The 15,787-nt window shown below is 38.0% G+C and overlaps 1 protein-coding gene across 1 annotated transcript; it reads left to right on the forward strand.

The window, feature by feature from the left end:
• The first annotated feature begins 11,014 nt into the window (after positions 1–11,014).
• On the forward strand, positions 11,015–13,026 carry LOC141713906 (uncharacterized). Its single transcript, XM_074517470.1, has 2 exons — positions 11,015–11,150; positions 11,249–13,026. Exons 1-2 carry the CDS (start codon positions 11,015–11,017, stop codon positions 13,024–13,026), a joined length of 1,914 nt encoding a protein of 637 aa, XP_074373571.1.
• The last annotated feature ends 2,761 nt before the right edge of the window (positions 13,027–15,787 follow it).

Consider the following 15,787-nt stretch of genomic DNA (forward strand, 5'->3'; position numbering starts at 1 on the left):
TAAAACACAAGGAGACCATGGATGAGGCAGTAAGGAGAAACATGGCTATTATCTTTAGAGAGGGAAAGAGCATATGTGTGATGCAAGGACATCCCAAATTCTCAATAGCCAAGAGGGAAGAAACCAAAAGGTTAAAGAAAGAAGCTGAAAAACTCAAGGCTGACAAAAGAGCACAAGCAAAGCTTGAACAAAAGCTAAAGTCAAGTCTAGTTGAAAATGAGAAAGGAATTGAAGTCAGGGGTGAAGACAAGATTGCAAACTTAGATGAGGTTTTTGGGAGTATATTTGGTGAAAGTATGGAGGAAAAAGAGGAATGGCAGAAGGGAAATAGAAGAAAGGCCAAGGCACATAGAAGGAGTGAAGGCAACACTGAAGGAACCAAATCTCTACCTTCCATACCTGAACCCTTTGTTGCTGATCTCACTATAAACATCCATGGTGAACCAATCATCCCAAAAGAGGAACCTATTGATTGGGACACCATCAATTTGCCTACCTTTTTAACCACTCTTCCACTACCAAAGAAACAGAAAAGAAAATCCAAATCTACACCTCCCCTAAACTCTAAGAAATTCACTCAAAAACATAAACCTAACCCTAAGCCACCCATTTCTAAAGATGATTATGTTCACATCTGTGACATAAAAGAAATTTCAGATATTGAACTCTATCTGGATGAGCTGGAGGATGTAAGGGGAATTGCTGCTTACAGACAGCTACCAGAGAGATTGGTGTTCAGATACAAAGGAGTTGGGGAAAGAACATGGCCTCTCTATAGGATTCTGAATGAAGGCTACTCTACCTTGATCAGAGTCTTTTCAGCCATACAAAAGGATTCTGGCTTTACCAGGACTGCCAAGACTGAAATTCTCAACAAGATTGCCAACATAAGGAAAACTTGGAGGGAGCCCAATGCTTTGCCCGGAACCTTACTCATTCAAGAAAGGGGAACTACAATTCACAAATCACCTCATTGGTTGATGGAATTCAGAGATGATAAAGGAGTCAGAAGATTTTTCAGACTTGAAGACCAACTCAAGATTGCCAGCAATGAAACTCTCAAAGAAATGCAATCTAAGTTGGATATCAGTGATGAAGATGAAGTTGAATTCTTCAGACAACTCCAACTCCAAATTGAGGAAAATGACAAAGGGCTAGGAAAGAAAACCAGGGATCAAAGAAGAAAAAGATGATTTGCTCAGGCTAGAGGAGCACCCTTAGAAACACTGTAAATCTTCAATTACCTTCTAGTACATACACTTTTGCAGCACTTTTAAATTTCTACTTAGTTTCAGTTCATATATTTGTTAAGTGTTTTGTTATCATCAAGTTAACCTTGAATTTATGTCTACAATTCTTATAGACATAAATAGGGGGAGATTGTTAGGAATATATGTGCATTAGTTTGATGATATGTTTAACAAAACACTTAAGTAGAAATCTAGTGTTTGTAGCCTCAACGGATAAGACCACTTTGGCTATCCGTTGATGGTGTAGCTTTACTTAGAAATAAGTCTAGTGTTGTAGCACATTTCAGTCTTTGAATTTGAGATATAATTCTTAAATGTTGAGGGAAATTATAAGTCATGTTGACTACTAAAGGATATGCAGATAGGAAGGCCAATTATAAATATTTCATGCCTTGTAATTTTGTATAAATGAAATGGTGTCAACGGATAACTTAAAGACCTTCAACGGATGAGAAATAAAGCTTCAACGGATGTCTCTAAAGCTTCAACGGATAACATCCTTCAACGGATGAGTGCATCAACGGATAGAGCTTCAACTGCTAACACATCAACGGATAAAGCCAACGGATGAAGGCTTCAACGGATGTTCTGTTAAATAGCAGTTGACAAGTGGTAGTTGTACCTACAAACAGAGGCACATGGGTTGACAGAGACAACTGAGATGTGGTAGCCTATTTCAGGAACATCAGAAAAAGCAGCCGTTCTACTCTAGTATAAAAAGGCAATAGTCAACAATGCACTGGAGTAAAAATAGAGAAGAAATAAGTGGAGAACTTATTTTATTATTGTACTTTTTATCTTTGTCTTCACTTGTAAACTTGGTGTTATATAAACCAAGTAGCAGCTAGTAATTAGATAAGAATTTTTCCAGAGCTGTTTAGAAAAATCTTGAGAAAAATTATCTAGTTTGTACTAGGATGCAGCTGTGATCAACTTCTTGAATCACAGATTTTCTGAAATACCATCTCTGGTGGAAAAACAAATCCACCAGAAAAGTTTTTTAAGGTCTGTTGTGTTCTGTACTTTTGTGCTTGAATATATAACTGTCTGTATTAGCTTAAAGCAATTCACACACTTGTCTATCTTAAACACACAGCCTTTGAAACTGCTCAAAACTTGAAAACGTTTTGAGATTTACATTCAACCCCCCTTCTGTAAATCTCATTGTTAGTTCACTAGGAATAACAGACTAGCCTCATGAAAAATGTCCATGTGCCAAAAAAAGTTGAAAGCAAAGGTTCAGTGACTCCTATAAAGAATACCCCACCATTGCTTAATGATGAGATTCACTCAAGTGAGCATTGTCGATCTCTTCGTTTCTTGCTTAATAAGTGGCCCTCCCACTAAAAAAAGTGAGGTCTTTAAGTATGAAGAAAATGGAGAGGATCCAATATACATCACGCATGAAGATGTTGATCAATTTTTGAAAATGAGTTGGTTAAACATATCCATTTTGGAAATATTTCTAAAGTTAGACCAAGTTTTTTCTTCCTTAATTACTTTAAAATTCTATCAACACACATGCTTATTGTGATAAATAATTTTTGTAGGTACGTTAGCACTTTGTGCAAGGATACATTTGGACTCATCTTGCCATCTAGATTAGCCATAACATATAATCGTGACTATCAACGTCAATAGGAAGCAGTTGATTACATGACAAATATTTTGGTAGAAAAAAAAAAAAGAAAACCTTTTATCCTAGCAACATACATCCAAGAGTACGAAAAAAATAAGTCTCTATCACTAATTTTATTACTAGTGTAATCCAAAATATTTATTACATATGTTTGTATCATTGTAGCAGCCATTGGATGTTGCTCATGTATTGTCTCAAGGAAAGTGCTATATATGTGTTTGATCCATTGAAACAAGAACAGGAAATACGCTTGACAACACCTTCCCGGATGTAAGTTAACTATGAATTTTAGTTTTGCATAATGTATTGTTCTAATTTCATAATAATTGTGAATAATGATGTATGCTTAATTCACAGGGCGTATAAATTATAAGTACGAGAAGGTGGATTAATGAATAATAGAAAATAATTTTTCTGGCATCATTCTGAGGTTCAGGTATTACTTGTTTACATGTTTGATCCTTTTTTTTTGTTTTTTATACATAACTTGAAAAATGATGTTGATTTATGCGTAGTGTCCTCAATAAGGAGGCACGGAGTGTGGTTTTTCGTTATGAGGTACATGCACGACATAATCATGCTTTCTCAAAAAAATTCCACCATAAATTGGAAAGTGGTAAGAAAAATAATCTCAACATTGTTTTATAAATATTGATCAAATAAAGATTTTTTTTAATACTTTATCTTTCATATTATGAAGGGTCTTGGTTCAAATAACTATACCAAAAAAAAATTAAAGAGATACGAGAGCTTTGGGAACAATTTTTTACTTTAGAATGTTTTTAATAAGTTAATTTCTTTTAAATTTTTAGATCCTCCATTTGTGCTATAAGTACTTGATAGAAGCATATAACCATTTTATAATTGGATGTGTTGGTTGATTTTATTTGTTTACAATATGTGTGGAGATGTATAAAACCATTTCTTACCTTGCTATTTCAAACATTTAACTGAAATATAAAATCTTCGTGTTGGTTATAATTTGCATGATTGTGAATTTATTATTTATTGAACATTTCAGAGAAAAATGAGAACGGATGGTCAAGCATTTAAAAGCATCTCATGTTCGTGTCAAAAGACAATATGTAGTTTTGCGATCTCCATTTTCAGTAAGAAAAAGGGGACTTGAAGATTTTGAAGTACTTGTTAGGGGAGATACATTATGTGTTATTTTATCTATAAGGGAACCATAATAGAAAGAGTTGGATGGTATTTGTAATTCAATATATACTTTTCTTCCAAGATTGGTATATTTAAATTTTCTAAATTTATCGTAATATATAATTTTTAAGTTGTACAATTTAATTTTTTGTTGTACTATATTTTTGGGATGTTAGTATTAATTGTATAATGAAACAGGTTTATAGAAATATATAAAATATCAATAGAATACAGGAAAAAAATAATTTTTCAGTGACAAAAAGCGTCGGCATTCTAGCTAACCGATGTTGTTGATGAGAAGCAAGTGTGTCGGCATTTTTACTAACTGATACATTTGGTGAGAAGCAATAGTGTCGGTTAACAAACATGTGAACCAGCGCAATAGGTGACAAGCAAGTGCATCGGTATTTTAGTGAACCGACGCAATAGGTGAGAACCAATAGCGTCGGCATTGGATAAAACCGACGCAATTAATCAAACCAAAAGCCTTGGCATTTTGTCCAACCGACGCATTGCAAGGCAACAAATACCATCGGTTATATATATAACACCGACGCTATTAGTCAACCTACAACGTCGGTTGATTAACCTATGACGTGTGTCATTTAACCGATGCAATTAATGTATGTGTCGCTCGTTTAACCGACGATGTAAGTCCATACCTATAGCGTCTCCCACACTTACTTCGCCACTTGATCGACGCCTTAGTGTTATTTTAACCGACGCTAAAAGTCCAGTCTACGCTAGTGATACTACTTTGGCCATTCACATATGTACGCTAAAAACGTTTCTTTAGTAAAACACATTGTCAGTGATAGAGGCCCAACTTATCAGACCCAGTCGAACGTAGTCGAAGATCCAAAAGGGTTGATCGTTGGACGTGGCCAAAGAATCAGGAGAGCGCAACCCACTCAATTATAACGTTCTTCCGATAGCTGAAGAATGAATACATGAGGTTCAGATAAATATATACATAATGATCCACAAGAATATACACATATATACATATAATTTTGGTACAATTACAACACTTTTATGTTTCTTCTTACTCATAAAATACTGATTATTGATTCACACACCGAAAATGAATTTGGGGACAAAATCCTCACATTCTTCTCCTGGCAGATCCGACCGAAGACCATTCGCGAAGAAATCTGGTCGTAACACACATGATCACCCACTGACGAAGGGAAACACCTACACATGTGATTTAATAACGCGCAATTGTCAAAATTAACATTTGGGACATATGTATGAAGAGCAGCGGATCTAGTTAGAGAAACCGGGGAGTGTGTCCTCAAAATAAAATTCAACATTTTTTATCATTAGAATATTTTCAAATACAAAAATATTTCCTCGTAAAAATTTTAAAAATATATGTCTTGCCCAAAAACTCTTGGTTTCCAGAAATTATTTTATTAATCGGCCCATGACTGGGAATATATATGAAGTGATTAGCATTTAGAGTAGTGCTAACTAGCATTTTTCTAACATTTAACACGTTTATAAATTAAAAAAATGCGTCTGTCAACAACTGAAATTATTGTTATCAATCATTTCCCCATGCATGCATTTTCCTAAATTATATCAAACTAACTCCATTTCAAGGACAATAATCATTCTCATTTGTTAACGGTTGATTAGATGACGCTTATGTTAGCATTTTCAAGATCCTCAAATGTCATCTATGCTCCAACAACTTATGTTTTTATATTTAAATCTAGTATTTTACCGCAGTCGTGCATGCTCTTTTAGTTGCAAAAAGAAAACATGTTAATGAACTAAGATAATGGTTTTGTAGATTAATTAAATAGTAATCAACTAATCCTTTGATTTGAGATTAATTATTGGTGGTAGTGGCAGCTATTAGTTTATAGGTTTCTGATGATGATACTTTAAGACAGTTTTCCGAGAACAATGCAACAAGATGTCTGAAATGCAGATTATGAGACTTAATCTTGATAAGTGATAAGATTTGTTGTAACTTCTGTTTGACTGGGTAAACAAGTTTAATCATAAATAAACTCTATCTTGATGAACCTATTTGAATCTTTCAAAACTTATCATTTTTATGGTTTATCTCTTTCCTATAATATGAATACACGTAATATGAATGATGATAGCCAAAGATAGCTAGTGGGCTAAGGTGGAGTATTAGTGCTAGGTAGCTAGTGTGCTAGAGAAAAGAATTCTTTCGATGGCTATTTTTTTATAATCAAGAAAAAATGTAAGTTCTTTTATTGAAGTTGATATAATATATTCTTTTATTGCAAGTGTGCCTCGACACGACAGTCGTCTCAGTCATGTCCCGCCTTGAGATGATTGTAATTAAAAGAGATTTTACTAAATGCATTTCTTGGCTATGTTTGTTAACTATTAGTCTATTACTCACTTCTTGGTAGTGTATTCATGCCTATAAATGTCAAACTGCGCGAGCAAAATTTTCCATTCTCTTCTCTCTATCAAATTTAACTATTAAAGTGAGTCAAATGATGGCTATAGCAATTGCTATAATTTGGCACCCAAAAGTATTTTTTGGTGCTAAAATAACTTTTGCCCTCCAATGATAGTTCTATTTTACAACCAAGAAATTACATATTTGACTAACATTTTATACAACTCGTTCACTTTAATTTAAAATGGACTTCTTTACACTCCATTATTAGTTATTTGATGATGTGGCAAGAATGACTATATCCATCTTTGGTCCTATATATAGAACTAAATATCCATATATCCATTTATTCATTCATGTATAGCTATGCATTCGAGTTGATTTTTATGATTTTTGTCTCATATTATAGGTATAAGACAAAATATAGCTATGCATTGAACTTGTTCTTAGACACACATTTTGACCTACTACTACGTTGTGTCCTTGTTTGACTTGTGACGAAGAGATTTTATGGTCATAAGTTATGAGTAGCAACTTTTAAAAAATGATCAACACTAGCACGCACGAGTTGAACCAAATTACAAAAAGAGTAAAACTTCAGGGAAAATGATATGAAATGCTTACTTGTGTTTTAAAGAAGAAGCTCTGCAGAGGCAACAGATGTATGGAACGCATGTCAGACTATATCTTTGGTGGAATAGGACAAGCATTTGGAACCATCACTGATTACTAAAATCTAAAATAATTCCGATCAAATTAGTTTTTATGAATAAAACATGTACGTGAATTGGAATTCAAAATTAGAAATTTGGGGGAAATAATCAATGACTTACTCCGCAGTATAAATTTAAAAAAGACAAGAACATTATATATAACAGAGATCTTCGATGCATTTTGTTGTATTTTGGGCATGTACTTGTGACTAAAGAGTGCACAAAGATTCAGATTAACCAAAACATAGAAGGTAACAAGAAATAGATGATTCCATGTACTTTCGAGTTTGAACTAATTATGATGTCTATAAAGAGGTAAAAATATTTCTTCCCACCATTCATCAAGCCTTTCACTATACATAGGGTTTTTAGTAGCTTTGCTTAGACCTTTTCATTTATACTTTGCTCCTAACATCAGAAGTCCATGGAAATTATGGCGGTGCCATATTTTTTTTGCTCATCAGACGCCCAGTAATTGTCAAAGTACTCATGGTTGTTTCCCAATAAACAAACTGAAGATAAGGGAAGCAACACTGGTTTTGAATGCTATTGACTGTAGAGATGTAGTTGTTAAAGTCCAGATTATTGGTATCTGTTGGGCCCGAGAATAAAGGAAGAAGATGGACCATAGATAGGGACTTTGATATATAATCTTGTAATAAGAGGCCCAATAGAGGCCCAATTGTAAAGGGAAAAGCCTATTAAGGGTCCCCTATAAATAGAGACTAGTTGCACTACATGAAAGGGGTTGGAAAAATAATATCAATAAAGGAGTGTTGTTCCTCACTTAAATATGATTCAATATTAGGATCATCATTTGGCGCTAGAAGGAGCTCTGAAATTTGATACTCCAACATGATATTTGAGGAAGATGATCCATAGAAATGCGGAAACACGGAAGAAATTCAAACTGTCCAAAAATCAGAGCAAATCAATCCAGCAGGAAAAGAAAAGGAACCATCGACCCTCAGGCCAAGAAGACTGTTTCCGATGGAGGATAATCCCCCACCTGAAGGCTCTTAGATGCAGAAACCACCTCTTAAGCGTAAAAGGAGGATCATTAAAGACACCCGTTCCCGTGTTTTAACAGAGAAAGGAAAGCAAGTCCTCTCCAGTGATGCTAGTTGCATTTGCAGAAATTGAGACAGAGAAAACTTTTACGGGAGCAGGAAATAGAGGGCACGGAAGGTTCAGATTAAGAGCTTAAGTTGTTAGAGGTTGAAACTAAAAGACTAGAAGCAAAGTTAGAAAAAATAAAAGAAATCCATCGTCTACAACAGGAGTTGAAGCAGGCATCAATTAAAGAAGGGGTGATGAAGAAATGGGATATGTAGAGCTGTCAGAGGACGATGAAGATTACTACTATGATGAGGAAGAAGTATCCACAAAATCTATATATTTCAGGCCTCGACGCCTAAGGACAGTTTCCTCAGGAGGTACCCCGCAAGGGTCGATGTTAATAGACTCGATATCACAAGAGGAGTTTCTTAAGATGCATAAAGATATGGCTCAACTTCGTGACCTAGTTAAAACGCAATCGAGATTTGAAGCTCCGGTGGAAAGCCCCCTATCTTGAAGCATCGAAAAAGCTAAGATAGACAGGAATTTAAAAACCCCGACGCTCGACCAATTTGACGGATCAACAGACCCATCAGGCTTTCTCAATACTTTCGACGGTCGAATGGCATTCCACGGACACTCAGAAGTTGCCCGTTGCCAATTCTTCTCCACATGTCTACAGGGAACAGCCTTACGTTGGTATAACAATCTCCCATCTAGGTCGATCGACTCCTGGACTACATTAAAAACAAAATTTCAGACGAGGTTTTCAAGCAACTACAAAGGGGGAAAGATCACAACATATTTGATTACGATGCGTCAAAGACCTAGCGAATCCTTGAGAAGCTATTTAGGACGCTTTCGTCAAGCTATATCTGAAATAACAGACCTGGAGGAACCTTTGGCAGTAAACTATTTAACAGCAGGTATTGATGGAAGCAGACATGGCATTCTGCTAGAAGAGCTCATAGAGAAACAACCTCAACATCTCTACGTGGCCTTCTAGATTGTCGAGCATCGGATGACGCTCTAAGAGGAGGTGGGAAGCATAAGATCTCCTCGACGCTCTAGCTACAAGTACGACAGGACAAGAATCTATAGCCCTCGGACTCCGAGGTCTCGAAGATATGACTCTAAATCTCCTCGACGTTCATCACCGAGAAGGGATACTGGAAAAGAGAAATATCAAAGCCCGAGAGGTCGAGAATACCCGCGACAGCCCGTAACAGATAGAAGATGGCAGCCACATGACAAAAAAGACAAAGAGTTTACTAAGCTTACAGTCGACAAAGCAACAATCTTGGCAATTCTAAAGACAGAACCTGACTTTCGACCCCCGAGGCCGATGAAGCCGGGTCGTCCTCCAAGCTCTCGGTATTGTGACTATCACGAAGATACGGGACACACTACAGAACAATACTATCAGTTAAGTAATCTCATCAAGTCCAAAATCAGAATAGGCCATTTCGTCCATTACATCGAAGGACAGGGCCAACATCAACAAAGGCAAGACGACAGAATAGTTGATGTGATCTTCGGCGGTTACGCCGCTGGAGGTATGTCAAACAATTCTCGTAAGTCCTACGCCCGGGAGGTGTGTAGTGTTAACCCTTCATATCCCAAGAGATGTATGCCATCTCCATCTCTTGTCATATCCTTCTCAGATGAAGATTACTCTCCAAATATCATAAGAGGACATCAAGATGCGCTGGTTATCACAGCAAAAATTGGCACCAATACAGTAAAAAAAATCCTTGTCGATAATGGCAGTTCTGTCGACATTCTGTATCATCACGCCTTGGCACGAATGGATACAGGGGAACGAAAATTAGAAAATACCCATTCGCCTCTCTATGGCTTCACGGGTAATGAGGTAAAGGTTGTTGGAACAATTGATCTCCCGGTTCTTTTCGGCACAATGCCTTGTCAAGTATGCAAGATAGTTAAATTCCATGTAATCAGTGCAAACTCTAGTCATAATGCCATTCTAGGCCGAACGACTATATCGGAAGCCATCACGTCAATACCCCATTTGAAGATGAAATTCCCAACTGAGTTTGGAGTGGGGGAGATGTGCGGTGACCAAGCGGTCTCGAGACAATGCTACTTTACTACCGTTGTACCCAAAAAGCAAGATTGTGATTCTCAAACGGTCAACGAGGTTGTCCAGATAGACCCTGATAACATCATCGATATCCCGAGGGAGTTCTCGTTCTCTCCCGTCGATGAGACTGTCGAGGTGTCGATAATGGAAAATTCGTCGGATAAAACAGTTAAAATAGGAAAAGGTCTAGACATCGAGACAAAAGATTAATTAATAAGGTTACTCCGAGAATTTTCGGACATTTTCGCATGGTCGCCTTCCGACATGCCGGGAATACCCGTCGACGTAGCAAGACACTCCCTACATGTCGACCGCCTGAAAAACCCAGTCAAGCAAAAGAGGCGCACGTTCTCAGAAGAAAAACGAAGAGGAATAGAGGAGGAGCTTGATCGGCTCTTAATGGCACATTTCATTGAGCCGGTGAAGTTTCCAACATGGATTGCTAATGTTGTCCTGGTGAAGAAAAGTAATGGGAAATGGCGAATGTGTGTTGATTATTCAGACCTTAACAGAGCATGTCCGAAGGATTATTACCCTTTGCCGAATATAGATCAACTTATCGATGCCACGGCCGGCCACAAATTATTGTCTTTCATGGACGCATTCTCAGGATATAACTAAATCAGGATGGATGATCAAGATTGGGAGCAAACAATGTTTATCACACATCGAGGAGTCTTTGCATATCGAAACATGCCTTTTGGTTTAATCAATGTTAGTGCAACATTTCAGCGCATGATGGATGAAATATTTAAAAAACAATTGGTTCGAAACCTTGAGGTGTATGTCGATGATATGATAGTCAAATCAAAAACTTCAAATAATCATTGTAATGACCTTCGAGAGACTTTTGAGAACGTCAGGCGCAATAACATGAGATTGAATCCATTAAAGTGCTCTTTTTGCTTAACATCTGAGAATTCTTAGGCTTTCTTATTTCCCAACGAGGGATCGAGGCCGACCCCTCACAGATCAGAGCAATATCTGAAATGAAAGATCCGTCGAGTATCAAAGAGGTTCAACATCTTACTGGTTGCATAGCGGCTCTTCGACGTTTCATACCACAAGCCTCCAAAAAATGCAGTTCTTTCTTTAAGGTTATCAAGGAAGCATCAAGAAACAAAAAGTTGCTTTGGGATGATCAATGTAAAGAAAGCTTTGAAGCTATAAAAGCATTTTTGACAAGTCCCCCAGTATTAGCAAGAGCATTGCCTCGTGAAACTTTGAAAGTTTACATCTCGGCCTCTGACGGGTCAGTAGCTTCTGTGTTGGTTAAAGATGTCGAGGAACGGGAGGCTCCAGTCTACTACGTCAGTTACACCCTGAAAGACGCTGAAACTCGTTACCCCCATGTTGAAAAATTAGTTTATGCTCTTGTGGTAGCAAGCAGAAAACTCTGTCACTACTTCCAAGGCCGTATGATAAAAGTCATGACTAATCAACCCCTGAAACGTATCTTACACAAGCCCGACATGACAGGGCGTCTCGCCGCTTGGACGGTCGAACTAAGCCAATTCCACATTGAATATTCACCCCGAAATGCAGTAAAATCTCAAGTCTTATCAGACTTTGATGTAGAATGCCAATTTGACAATCCTATAATTGAAGAGTCATCGTTTCCACAAAAGGCTTGGGTTCTTTATGTCGACGGCTCATCAACATCATCATCAGGGGGTGCAGGTGTCATTTTAATCAGTCCAGAAGGCTTCAAAATACAACAGGCCTTAAAATTCTCATTTCCAGTAACAAACAATGTAGCTGAGTATGAGGCTTTGTTAGCAGGTTTACGACTGGCAATTGAGCTGGAGGTAAAGATTTTAGAGATATTTGGGGATTCACAGCTTATAGAAAAACAGTTACAGGGTGAGTTTAAAGCACACGACGCTCGAATGTTGACATATTTGAAACTGGCCATGTCTTTGTTGGAGAAAGTTCAGTCGTGGACAACCAAGAATATTTGCAGGGAGGACAACCAATGGGCCGACGCATTGTCTAAATTGGCCTCATCAGTTGTGACAATGTCTGAGGCAATTTACGTCGAGGAAAGAAAATTCCCCTCCATCGACCTAGACTCTCCATCCTCCAATATGTTGAAAGTCAATGAGATATCTTCTATAGCGGATTGGCATCAACCCCTTTTGGAATATATCTTGCAGAACAAGCTGCCACAAGATAAAAATAAAGCTAGATCCATATCTTACAAGGTAAAAAATTATTGTGTGCTAGAAAACAAGCTATACCGTCGGGGACTTGTAGACCCGTTACTTCTATGCATAGGCCCAGAAGACTCTCGTCTATCGATGGTTGAAGTCCATACTGGTATCTGTGGAGATCATTTAGGGGGTAAGAACCTAGCCCTCAAAATAGTGAGGCAGGGTCTTTTTTGGCCTACAATGCGAAGTGATTGTGAAAAAATTGTGCGGAAGTGTAAGTCATGTCAACTATACGGGTCGGTGTCCCATCAACCATCAGTAGAAATAATCCCAGTAACCAACCCATGCCCTTTCTTCCAGTGGGGCATAGACATCGTGGGACCCTTCCCAAAGTCTAAGAATCAAGCCCAATATATCGTCGTTGCCGTTGACTATGCAACAAAATGGGTCGAAGCCCGACCCTTAGCTAAGATTCGCGAGAAAGAAATGATCGAATTTTTTGATGGAATACATTGTGTTCAGATTTGGGGTACCAAGAATCATTGTAACTGACAACAGAACTCAATTTGTGGGGGATAAATTCATAGAAACACTCTCACAACTCAAAATAAAGCACATCAAATCCTCGGTAGCATACCCCCAAGCAATCGGACAGGTTGAGGTGACCAACAGGATAATCCTACAGGGGATCAAAAAAAGGGTCGATGAGTTGCCAAGGCCATGGGTCGAGGAACTGCCTAATGTACTCTAGTCTTATAGAACGACCTCCAGGAGCTCAACAGGAGTATCTCCCTTTAAGATGACCTTTGGTTTAGAAGCTGTCTCACCAGTCGAAGTGTCTCTCAATTCCCCGAGGGCGATTACTTCGAGCCTGAAGCATCACGGGAAGGAATCCAACTTCACAATGTTCTTATGGAAGAAATCAGGGATGAAGCATCTAAAAGAGTCATCCAGCAACAAGCGCGCACATCATCTTACTTCAACAAGAAGGTAAAGGTTAAGCAATTCTTGGTGGGAGATCTAGTCCTCCGAGAGTCAGCAACATCGCAGCCCTCCATAACAGGAAAGCTCAAAGCCCCTTGGGAAGGACCTTATCAAGTAACAGAGGTCGTTGCACCAGGAACCTATCGTCTGTCGACACTCGATGGTACTCCCATCAAGAATGCGTGGAACGTAATTCACTTGAAGAAGTTTTATCAGTAATTAGTTTGATTAAAATGTATGAATCAGAATTACCTTTAATTATGCAAAAGCAGTTTTAGCGAAAAGGGGTTGATATGAGATCCCCGCTAAGACACCACTCTAAATTATCAATGCAATCTATTTCTTTCAAGATCTTGTGTAATTCGTAAGTATAAAAGTTCTTGTATAAAAACAAGTTTAAATAGCCTAGGAAAGGAGATTTAAGTCCTACAAGTTCAAAGGATCAAATCCAGCAACGAGGGTTACTGCACAAAAAAAACATACTTTTTAAGCAAAGTTAAAAGATTAAGATAAGGAAAAATCGATAAACAAATACACCAATGAAAAAAGAAGAGAAACGAAAGATAAACAAGCGTAAAAATACTATCACAAAATCAAAACACGATTGCAAGAAACTAATGACCGTTGCGCAGTCAAAAAAAACCTTTGTAGAATAAAATAACAAGTTTCAATATCTTAAAAAACCGACATCAACAGTTAGCCTTGATGCTAAGTTAAGACTGAAATCAGAATTACGCATACAAAAGCAGGATAAACCGAGCATCTCCTTCAAAGGAAATAACTAACACAAATCCATAACAAATCCATAACGTACTCAAATTGAAAAAGGATAATCTAGAAAATACATCAAAAAATGAGGCATCCCTCACCTTCAGGGGTCGGCACCTTTCTCCTTAGACTCCTCAGCAAAATCTCGGATATAGTCGTCAAAACCATGGCCCTCGACGTCATAGCCAGCCATCCCCATACATTTAAGGCATCGACCATACCCGTTACCGAGGGCCCCAGTTATTTCCTCTACACCCTTCTCCACCTCCAATTTTAAGTTCAAATTGTCCGTTTCCAAAGCTTCGTTCTTTTTACGAAGAGTGGCGACTTCGACTTCGAGGCCCTCACGCTTCTTCGTCTCCTCACCGAGCAAAGTTTCAGCATTCACCAGTCGACACCCTTTTTAAGGAATCATTAGCCAGCTCCAATTCACTTATCTACATTAAACAGAATATGTAGCTATAAAATGAGCATGTAATTAAAATTAATTAAAAATAGAAAAGTATGTGATTTGCACACCTTAGCTCGAAAAACTGAGTTTGTTTTCGAAATTTCAGCAATGCGACTCCGAGCGTCAATCAAATCATTTTCAAGCTTCTTCTTCTCACCCTTCAAAATATCCCTCTCTTCTTCAAGCTTTGAAGATGAATCTCCGTTTTCATCAGCCCTATACTCCTCAAGAAGGTGCATCATATCGGACAAAAACTGTCAAAACATAAACAAAAATAAAGGCTTCGACCAACGAGATCTATAATTACAGTATCTAAGAAATAGGTTAAATAAGCATCTAATAAAGAAATGCATACCCTTCCAGTTCTCCCTAAACATCGATCAACGAGCTCCGTTCTGGATCTTTTAGCATAAGCGCTGGAATCTTGAGGCAGATTAAAAACACGGAAAGCTCGAAGAGGAACTGTCGAGCCACCAACCCATCTCTCTGTGGGGCGAATCTCAACGTGAATAACTTCCTTGCTCACCTCAGGGTCGATAGTAGCCTGTATAATCCTCCGATTCCCAACTATCGTCAAAGTCTTGTTCACGCCGGATCCCGCAGCATCTTCACGAACCTCCTTATTTGTGGCATCTGGAACCTCAACAGCTACAGCTCTCGATCTCTTCCGAGAGGGAGTCTCGACCCCTTCACAAGGGACACGTTCAGACCCCCCGACCACCTTGTTACCATTCTCATCCAGAAGCTCAATAGAAATTGTTCTTGACGAAGTATTTTCATCAACCTTCGGTGCATCGATAGCTCCAGCCTTGGACTTCTTAACCAACATCATCATGGCCTTGTCCATTTCCACCGAAACTCCACGATCCAAAAGCTTTCTCAAGGAACTTCCAGCAACTGAGACAAAACACACATAAAAACAACATTAGCGGATGTATATAAAGAAAAAGAAAGGGAGAGGAGGAAATTTTAAAAAACAAGTAGCAAGAAGCTTACAATTATGCTCTTCAAGAAACTTAGAGTCCTTTAAATCATTATGCGTAAAAATGGGCCTTGACCCCTAAAACCTATCGAGATATTCACTATCATACTTATCAAGATTATTCAAAT

Source organism: Apium graveolens, chromosome 1 (genome assembly GCF_009905375.1).
Source record: "Apium graveolens cultivar Ventura chromosome 1, ASM990537v1, whole genome shotgun sequence".
Classification (NCBI taxonomy): Eukaryota; Viridiplantae; Streptophyta; class Magnoliopsida; order Apiales; family Apiaceae; genus Apium; species Apium graveolens.

Bases quoted from the DNA above. Each gene is read 5' to 3' on its own strand.
- LOC141713906 (XM_074517470.1), top strand. From the start codon at position 11,015: ATGCCTTTTGGTTTAATCAATGTTAGTGCAACATTTCAGCGCATGATG. The intron at 11,151-11,248 runs GTAATGACCTTC...GAGAATTCTTAG, and splicing joins AAAAACTTCAAATAATCATT to GCTTTCTTATTTCCCAACGA.